The sequence below is a fragment of the Cydia pomonella genome, chromosome 4 (genome assembly GCF_033807575.1).
Source record: "Cydia pomonella isolate Wapato2018A chromosome 4, ilCydPomo1, whole genome shotgun sequence".
Taxonomy (NCBI): domain Eukaryota; kingdom Metazoa; phylum Arthropoda; class Insecta; order Lepidoptera; family Tortricidae; genus Cydia; species Cydia pomonella.
Genome location: NC_084706.1, coordinates 11,595,676 through 11,606,403, shown reverse-complemented (window position 1 = coordinate 11,606,403; position 10,728 = coordinate 11,595,676). Strand labels below are relative to the sequence as shown.

The 10,728-nt window shown below is 36.8% G+C and overlaps 1 protein-coding gene across 1 annotated transcript; it reads right to left on the bottom strand.

Annotated features, from left to right (window-relative positions):
- Positions 1-1,392: 1,392 nt before the first annotated feature.
- Positions 1,393-5,643, bottom strand: LOC133517093 (uncharacterized). Its single transcript, XM_061850237.1, has one exon. The coding sequence runs from the start codon at positions 5,562-5,564 to the stop codon at positions 4,626-4,628; it is 939 nt and encodes a 312-aa protein (XP_061706221.1). The 5' UTR covers positions 5,565-5,643; the 3' UTR covers positions 1,393-4,625.
- Positions 5,644-10,728: the final 5,085 nt, after the last annotated feature.

The following is a 10,728-nucleotide window of genomic DNA, read 5'->3' as shown; positions in this document are numbered from 1 at the left end:
CCTAATGAATAAAAATAAATGATATCCGTACTTAGGTACTAAAACAACTTACGTTATAACTATATTTTTTTAGACTAGCCAATGAATTTGGAAAGCAATCTACTTCTTCTTGGAGATTTTCAAGACAAATTTTTGTTAAGTTCGAGTTCTGACGATGGGGTCCACGAGGAATCGAGGAAACTCTTCAAATAATATAGTGATTTTTGTATTTTCTTTAACAAATCAAGCATTTACATTTAAAAAAGTGACATTGAAGTGGAACTGCTGATGATGATCAGAATGGTACTCTTCAGCGACGCATAGTACACGTTTGGCTATTTGTCTTCTTCGCTGTGTTTGTTAAGCAAATTAGATTTTCAAGACAAATTTTTGCCAAGTTCGAGTTCTGACGATGGGGTCCATGAGGAATCAAGGGAACTCCTCAAATGTTAAATGCATATATATATATATATATATATATATATATATATAGTGATCTTAGTATTTTCATTAATAAATCAAGTATTTACATTTGATGAAGTGGAACTGCTGATGATGAACAGAACGGTACTCTTCAATGATGCATAGTTCATGTTTGGCAATATGTTCTCTTTGCCAAGCAGTTAGGTTTTCAAGGCACATTTGTATATTTCTATCCTATTTAGTTTTTTTAATAATTATCTGGTGCTTTATTTCATGCATGGTGTGAAATAATTTATCTTAAATACATTCGAATACCCTATTGCGGGTATCTTACCAGTCAACCATAGGGCAAATCTGAAATGTGTCAAGGTGGGTGCAGTGGCAAAAAAAACATGTTACCTCCTTTTCTACATAATTAGGCGTAGGACGTTGTCTTTTTAATTTCATTGTATGAAATCTAAAATCAACAATAATCGTTTTTTCACGGGTCTCCCTCATTGAAGTCGGTTTTTTTTTTCTTAAAAATTATTAAAGTAACCAGACTGATGTACTGACAGTCAATTTGACATGTAACACAGTTAAAGCGAAAAGTAGAGTGGATATTCTTGTCGTAAAAAATAAAAAGAAACTTTTTGTTTAGATTACTAAAAAATTACGTTTATTTCACCAATTTATACTGGTACGAAAAAGCAGCTTATAATTTACTGAATCCTTAGAGTTAATCCTACTCGCGTCTCATAAATCATCCTGTAGATAGATCAAGTAGCTAAATTGCCAAAAAATATAGACACCATCGTCATCATCGGACTATATACCTGAACATACACCTCTCTTATACGAGAAGGCTAGGGCCTAAAACTAATTGTTAGCGGCTTCATAAAATACATACCTACTTTTGAATTTCTTTAGAGATGTATACAGGAATCAATTTTAGAAGCTTCCCCACGGCCAAAATTTTAGTCAAGTTGACTCTAAAATTAACAACATAGGTTTTTTTTTTTTTTTTTTTTTTTTGATTTATTTATTATCACAAATAGTATGGTACATTTTAAACTTGTGTTAGGTTCGCCAAACTTGTGTTTAACGGCGAAATGTGGCACTCATTTTCAACGTTAGTACCTTAATCTAAATTATATGATTAACTTATAATACTAAGGTTAATACATCTTTATATCATATTAACACAGTATAAGTAGTTGTAGTATATTTACCTATCCTATTTATTTATTCAGACATGCGTTGTACCTATTAGCAACTTCTTAATTTTTGATTTAAAGATGTTTTTACTAGCACATTCGTCTTCTACTGATAACTCATTAAATATTCGCGGTGTGATATAGCTACGCGTCCTTTTACCATAGTAGTTGCTAGCGGTTGGTTCCACGTATTTACGACGCTTTAACCCTCTTGGCGCTCGGGTATATACTCGCGGAGTTTTAAATTTGGGATTATTAAATTGCTCAGCTGCTATTAAGTACTTAACTTTATCATGCACTGGCAGGATGTTCAGTTTCTTAAATAAGACCGTGTAATCGTTTCTACAGTTTGCTTTAGTTTTTTTATCAATTATATTTTTTAATAGCCGTAGTTGTAAGTTTAATATTTTGTCCAAATAAGTTTTGAAGGTGCGTCCATAAGCTATTAAACCGTATCCAATTATAGCATCCGCCAGCGCATGGTATAACATTCGTAATATTTTATTATTAACTATATTTTTTAAACTAATAATTTTACACAGTATAGATCTTAATCTATTACATACAGAATCTATGTGTATTTTCCAGTTAATGTGTTTATCTATAGTTAGGCCTAGGTATTTAAATTTATCAACTACTTCTATTGATTTACATTTACAATCTCGTTTCTCGATATGCAAACAATCGTATGTGTGACCAATAATTTTAATAGGCTCCTGGGTTGGTTTTATGTATGGTGAATGTATGAGCAGAAATTTGGTTTTTTCAGTGTTCAATATTAAACCATTATCGTGAGACCATTTAAGTATATTTTCGAAGTCCTGCTGTATATAAGTCTGTACGTTAATAAGGTCTTTATCAGCAAATAGTAAGCAAGTGTCATCCGCATACATGTATGTGGAACAGTTCCGTACAACATTAGTTACGCTGTTCACATGCATTATGTACCCGAGTGGGCCATACACCGAGCCGGTCGGCACCCCGGTCTGCACCTCTGCCTCGTCACCGCTGACACCGTCCACGGAGACACGCAGGGTTCGTCGCGACAAATATGTACGGAACCATTCCAACACCGGACCACGAACCCCACATTCGTCCATCGCCTGCAATAGTTGTTCGTGGTCCAAGGTATCGAAGGCTTTTTTAAAATCAATAAAAAGCACCCCTATGTACTTTTTATTATTTAAATTACTATAAACTTCATCTGTAAATTGAGCCAGGGCCGTAGACGTACTTCTTGATTGCCTAAAGCCATGCTGCGCATCCGAGATAATGTTATATTTCTCAAGGAAAGTACTTATCTGGTTCACAATTACTTTTTCCATGATTTTATTGATGACAGGTAAAATCGCTATAGGCCTATAGTTTGAGTACTCGGAATGACTCCCCTGTTTATGTATTGGCCTTATAATAGATTTTTTTAATTCGTCTGGATACTTTCCGTTTTGGATACACATATTTACAAAATTTGCCAATACTGTACTAATTTCTTTCTGTACATATTTTAATTCTTGTACTCTTATTTCATCCACGCCCGGAGATTTTTTGCTAAGTTTGCCGATAATTTTTTCAATGTATAGGTTATTAACTTTTTGATACCTAAAGCTTAAGTTACACTGCTTAATATACGTTTGCCGGTCCATAAATTTGATATTGCATTTATGTTTTATTTGACATATTTCTTCCGTAAAAGTATTTGCAAATTTTGTACATATGTTAGGCGGCGAGTCTGTTTTACCTAAATATTTTAATATAGTAGTATCAACGGTGGGTTTAGGAGCTCCTAACCAGCTATTAATAGTATTCCATAACTTTCTAGAATTATTTTCACAATTTTTTATTTCATTTTGTTTGTATTTTTGCTTAGACATATAAATATATTTTGTTGTTAAGTTTCTAAAATTGGTATAGTTTAATCTATTGGTAACACTTTTAGGGTTATTCTTCCACACTCGAAACAATTTATCCCGTCTTACAATCATTTTATTAATAGTGTTATTCATCCACGGTTGTGATTTTCGCTTTTGTTTACAGTACGTAGTAGTTTTTGCGCGCTCGTAAATATTACTAAATAAACTAGCTAACTTGTTATACAGCAGTATCGGGCACTTAATGCTTCTAAAATCATCCCAGTTTACTTTGTCCAGCATATTATTAATTAGCCTGGAGTTAAGTACACATACCGGTTTCCTTTGTACTACTTCACTGGCAGAACTGCTGATCGCGGCCGCTATGTTCACACCTATCAGATAATGGTCGGAGAGTTTACAGGTGAGGATGTGTGCGGCGAGGCGCTGCGCGGGCGCACGCACACACGCATGGTCGATGCACGACGTCACCAGCCGGTCGCCCGCCACCTCCTCCCGCGTGCACTCGCTTATCATGCATTGTAGGCCGTGGTCACACAGGGTGCTCTTGTATGTTTCTGTGACGTTGTTATCCAGCATGATATTAATGTTCGTGTCTCCAATAAATACTATGTGATCATTTTCGGGTATACTTTTTAACAAATCGTCGATCTCCTTGATAAATCTTAGTTTATTGGTATTAGGCGGTCTATATATCCCTATTACATGCATATAGTGTTTTCCTTGTTTTAATTTAGTATGTAGTAATTCTGTAGCATATCCTTGTGTTCTTTGTAAAATTGCATCTAGTCCGTTTCTGATATACATTAAAATTCCACCACCTCTTCTTTTATCTCTCGTTGTGGAGTACACATCATATCCCGGTAAGTAGTATATGGGTAGTTCTTCTTTTTTTATATTAACTTCACTAAGTATGAGAACATCTATACAGTTGGTATTTTTAAGTAGGCATAGTAATTCATTGAAATTCTTGCGAAGTGATCGGATATTCAAATGAATTATTTGCATATCTTGAGAAGTTTGATTTAGGTAGCTGCTCCAGGTATTAACATTCTGAAATTTATGGAACTCATGACTGTCTGCTAAATCCTGAATTAGATCTGTGAAAGTGACGTTTTGAGATAATCACCTTGTGTATCCCAGCGCTAACAGAAAGTTATTAGCTTGCGCTCGCCTCGTTATCAGTTCCTAAGTGTCTCTGTATATCGGCGTCACACTTAATGTTGTATATTTTCGAGGCGTCCGTTTTTTTAATTAAAATTTTTAGATCTTGTACCCATATATATTTGTAGGTGCCCTTTAGGGAAGTTTTGGTATTCCAGAACAGGCTTCTCATCTGTTTTGTAAGGTTTTCGTTTATGTAAATTCGGTTGTTATTGTCGTTCCCAAGCAGATCCTTATTAGTTAGCATAGTTTTTCTATGTTTTAGCCAGCCGGCACGCGCGACCTTCGACCTCAGCTTGACAACGATGGGTCGCGGGCGCTTCTCATCGGGTTTTTGTCGGCCTACCCTTCTGGCGGATTCTATTTCGTTAACGTCCATTTCCAATTTTTGACCAATTGTTGCGATAAGGTCTTTTGTATTCTCGTTCAGCACTTGTTCCACACCTACTATTTCGACTTCGGTCTCCACCTCTTTTAATTCCAGTTGTGTGATTCGTTCTTCTAGTGACTCGTTAATTTTTTGCAAATTTAGGTTTTTTTTTTCCAGAGCTGCTATCTTTTTTTCTGCATTTTTCTTGAAATCTGTCATTTCTTGGTATTTTTGCGCATAGAAGTCAACATTATCTTTTAAACTCTCAATTTTTTCTTCCATTTTGTCAATTTTTTCTTCCATCTTGTAGATGATTTCCAGTTTTTTATTAACCTCATCTAATACATTTTCTGGTGTAGCCTCATTGATGTCAATGGAGAGTTTTGGAATGCATCGTGCAGTTGGGCTGCCCTCTTTTTTGCTGCATTTTTCGCAAATCTCACTCTTCAAATTAGCCTTTGGCACACATTTCTTATGAAAGATCCCTTCACACGGTCCTTTACATTTCATAATAGACTCTTTAGCGGTTGATAAGAACAACTTGCACTGTTTACACTGCGTCATTTTAATCACGGGAATACGGTTTACGGTACAATAGATAAGTAACTACACTCACGCGTCCGCACGCAGAGCGCATTCGCACGAGACTGAAGGTTATTTCCCTACGGTACTATTGGTACGTAGGTTATTTCCCTTTTAACAAATAATAATATTCTCTACTTTTTTGGGGCGCGGCACAATAGGCCATTAATTCAGCTTAGACCGCCGAGACCCAAAAATTTGAAAACTTTCAGACTACAGTGCGCAATAAAATTAAGTAACCGACAATAAAATAAATAAAATGAAACCGAACTAGTTGGTTTATTAATGCAGGCAAATAAGTAACGGGAACGTTTTCTTAGACGAATACCCGTCTGTAAATCCACGGATCAGGATCGTCGACAACTTTTAATTTAAAACGACTTACCGCCCGATTGCCGACGGCGACTCGGATTAAAACTTCTTTAACTGTACAAGGACTACCTTACCTGTCCTGACTGTATCTATCTCCCAAATAAATAAAAGTTGAAACATAAATAAAGGGCGCAAGAGTTGTAAGTTTGTTTGAGGTATGTTTCGCCGCATTTGCGTTAATGTTAAAACTTCTAAGACGAATCTTTCCGAATTATACATAGAAAATGTTGTCAATTTTAACGTTTTCAACTTTATACTTGGGTAAACGTTGATTGATTGGCAGGAAAAGCAATTTTGTAGGCAATGTATCATACTGGAGCGTTTCCAGTTTGTAGGTAAATTATTTCATTTTAAGCAAGGTGGATGGGCAGATTTTTACAGACCCCAATTTTGGTAATAAGAAGCTTTAGAAACAGTAGGTACTATGTTTATTTTATGCATTTGATATATTTCATTATTAAAATTACTCATAATTTATAATATACTACTTTTACATTCATGCTGATATTTAAAAAAATATCAGCATGAATGTAAAAGTAGTATAAAAGTACAGGGTTTGGCTTTAATTGTATATCGTCAGGTGACAGGCAAAACTCACTAATTACTAAAAAAAAACCTTATTCTAGTAGTAATACGGTTTATTACGGCTATGAAATTGTGGTGGTAATTAGAGAGTTTTGCTTGTCACCTGACGATATCTACCACACGTGGCGTGGGCGCCCTCTACTACTTCACCTACGAAACTCATGACTCCATGAGACTTATCGATTGTAGTGTATTTGGATACACTTTCCTTATTTTAAATTTATAACTTAACGTAATGTTTGCAGATACATTATTCACTAAGCTTAGAAGTTTCATTAAAGGCCTATTTCCACCAAACGGCCCGCATCGCAACGGAACGGAAAGAATACGAACGGATGCGGCGACAACCGAACGTGTCCGGCAGTTTGTCGACGTATACGGTCGGGCGGTAACAGCCGATAGCGGCCGGTAGGATGTCGACGCATACGATCGGCACCGTACGTCCGTTGCTTGCAAGCGTATCCGCGCTCAGTCAATTAGTGTCATTCCTACCACGTTGACGTGTTATAATTTTTGAAAATGGTTGAAGTTGACGTAGCATTACTGGCTATTGCATTAGAAGAAGAAGAAGAACATCAACAGAAAACACAAAACAGGAAATGAAAAGAAAAGAAGGAGGGCGTGTAGAGTGGCAAAATCAATCGATAAATCGATGTTAACTATTAATTCTATATTACATACATAATATTGTAAAAAATATTAAATAAACAAAATTTCTTACCTGGAATTCCGATTTCTTTACTGATAATCTCCCACGCATTTTGCCTGCTTATTTTATCACTATAGTAGCGGGAATTAATGTCATAAAGACACGTGTGCTTTTGCACCAAACAAATCAATTTTTCCTCTAAATCCATGATGCATAATTATCTATGCAGCGCGTGCACTTTCGAGAATGAGTGATGACTGGTGGGCTCGCCAGGCCACGACCTCGATCGTACGCGACGACAGCCGAAAGGTTCCGAACGGTCACGACGGCAAGCAAACGGTGCCGATCGCGTGTCGCAGGATACTTTCGGTGACGATCACATGCCGCGGAAGACGCCCGCGGAGAGGTTGTTGTGCGTAGCTTGGTAATAAAGACTTAAAAACATTGCGAATATGATTCAGTATCGTTTATAAACCGTAAAATTCTTTCCGTTCCGTTGCGATGCGGGCCGTTTGGTGGAAATAGTCCTTAATCCTGTTCAATCATTGCGAAAATAGGTAGATGTCATGTCAATGTCAAGTTAATTGTTTTCATAAATTATACACGCAAGCAAGAGGCGGCAAGAGGTTGACAAAACTTCGCTTTGCTGACGACATAGTCCTCTTCTCCCATACGTTAACACATCTGCAACAAATGCTGCAAGACCTCAGCGCAGCGAGCCTTGAGGTTGGACTTACAATGAATAGAGCGAAAACTCAGTTTATGATCAATCAAGCTAAACATAGTATAGTAGTAGATGGGCAGAAAATACAATATGTCGACGAGTACGTTTACTTGGGCTAGATAGCATCCTTCCAGAGCAGGCAGTCTAACGAAATCGGTAGACGTATCAAGAACGCCTGTTATTGAAATAGGAAGAGCTTCTGGCCCATGAAAGCGCTAATAAAGGGTGACATTCATTTGTGTCTGAAGCGCAAACTCCTCGTCATGTGCAACCTGTCCATCCTAACCTACAGAGCACAAACTTGATTATCAACTGTGAGACAGAGTTATTAGAGACTGACGACCCCACAGTCAAACTCATTGTTGAGTTTTGTGGGGCTACGACTATTTTTAAGAATACCACTGTATTGTCATAAATAACTGAAAAAAAAACTGAGGCTCTAAAATTTAAACTCAAGGTAGTATAATAGGTGTTCGTAGAACTGATCGAATCAGAAACACGGAACTACGCTTCATAACTAGAATTGTAGATGTTGGCGTCAAGACCGCTAAGCTTAAATGGGACTGGGCTGGACATGTCTGCTGTAAAAGTGGGCTAAAATGGTTACTGAGTAGGACTCACGGAACACCATAGACGGCCTAGGACGGGGCGCAGGCAGACCAAGGAGATGGCGGTACGATTTGAACACATTCTATCCAAAATGGTGGGATAATGCCAACGACAGGGCCGAGTGGACAAAACGAAGGGAGGATTTGCCCACACAAAAATACACATTCATTGAAAATGAGTTTTTTTAAGTAAAGATGACAAAAATTATCTCCATCATAACCAAAGCTGCCTTCGAATCGAAGGTTAATTGTGAAGGAACGATGCACAAACGGGATGAAGCAGCCCAGGTATTCTCAAAATTTTATCGAATGAGCGAGAAAAGTTCTTACATTCAACTTGGAAAATACGGCTGGCTAGAGGCACGTCCCTTTTTTTTATATGAGAGAATTTATTGCATAACAAGCAATCAGATGAAAGTTACGCAATAACTTTAGTAAATTTGTTCGAATTTAAATAGAATTGGGTAAACGTATTGTTGAGGGCATTATATTTTATTCATTTAACTATAAACGGGCTCAATCAAGAGGTTATGGAGCTACAAGAGCCTAGAAGGCGAAAAAACTGTTTGTGAGGGGTCACATTTTAGAATTTCTGCACAGTACTTAAACAGCAAAATAATCATTTTCAATGTGGTGGACACCTATTATGACAAAACTGCGACCCCGATAAACGCGAACTGTTGCCAGAAATTCAGGTTAGGTTAGGTTAGAACTGCGACCCTCACAAAGACGAGTTGTTGTCATAAAAGCAGGTTAGGATAGGTTAGAACTGCGACCCCCACAAAGACGACCTGTTGCCAGAAATGCAGGTTAAGTTAGGTTTGGACTGCGACTCCCACAAGGACGAACTGTTGTCAGAAATGCAGGTTAGGTTAGGCTTGATATTAGCATTAAACTATTGTCAAGAAATGAAATTTGGGTAAGTTACACATTAATAGTACAAGTTTTATGATATTCGAATTCAGTCTATACGGGTTGAGCGTATAAAAGGATTTAACATTAGAATCTTATGACATTTAACTTGTAGGATAGAAATTTCTTAGACAAGTGTATGCCTATAGAAGGATTCGTCATAAGTATCCTATGACATTTAACCTGTAGGACGAAAATTTCTTAGGCAAGACAAGTTCATGCGCATAAAACTTAGGATCTATTCTGATCAATATTAGTGCCAAACGTTATTATGAGAAGTGAAATTAGGCAAGAAAAATTTACGCGTTCTAATGTAGAGCCGATCCACATAGGTACATTTTCGTTTTACATAGGTACATAGGTACCTATTCACATATCAATACTTGTATACGCTTCTGCGCAATAAAACCTGGGATTTCTTTGAGATAGAAAAGCATGAAATTAAACTTTTCAATATTTTGAATCTTTTAACTTTTGAAAACACGCATCGTATTCATGGGGAAGGTACCTAGAGTTCCCTTTTTATCACTGTCGTTTTTAGCTGCTATGTTTACCTAGTTGCATCCAAAAATTCAAGAACCCGTTTTTTCCTACTTTACTTTCAAAAATAACATAGGTAAAATGAAACGTTAATTCCAGCCGCCAGTAGCAGGGCGCGTTGCATCTGATATCCCGTACCTACAAAGTAATTTCAAGCGGATATTATACAAGCATAAGTTAGTTACCGTTGCAGTAATCAGGTTGGTGCGTAGTAACGAACATAGTAATTATTTTAGCGCCTCCACTCGGAATTTTTAACTAAATTTATGAAGGGGATACCATAAATAATGGACCGAAAGTTAACGCTTTACGCAAATTTGCCAATGGAATGGCTGCAACAAAATTGCTGTAGGGGAGATAGGGGAGCATTGGGCACTTTTTTACTTAGGTCTGAATAAAAGTGCAATTTTTTAACGAAATCGACTTTTACTCCTTATATTAGTAGCACATATATTTGGCTTTAATTATTACGAAGAACACTTGTACAATTATAATCAGTCTCAAAATTGCAAGAGATTTTTTGAACACTGTCAAAAGTGCCCAAACCTCCCAATGGTCGGGTGGTTTGGACACCTCAATGGGAGGTTTGGGCACTGTATTAAATACGCCACTTAATGGTATATAACTTGAATATTAAATAATATAATCATAAAAATTTGCAATAAAATCAACAAACGACCAACTATTTTAAACTATAAGTACTCAAAACCCTCTTATCCAATCTTTTGACGCTATTTTATTTATACTTTCGTGCGA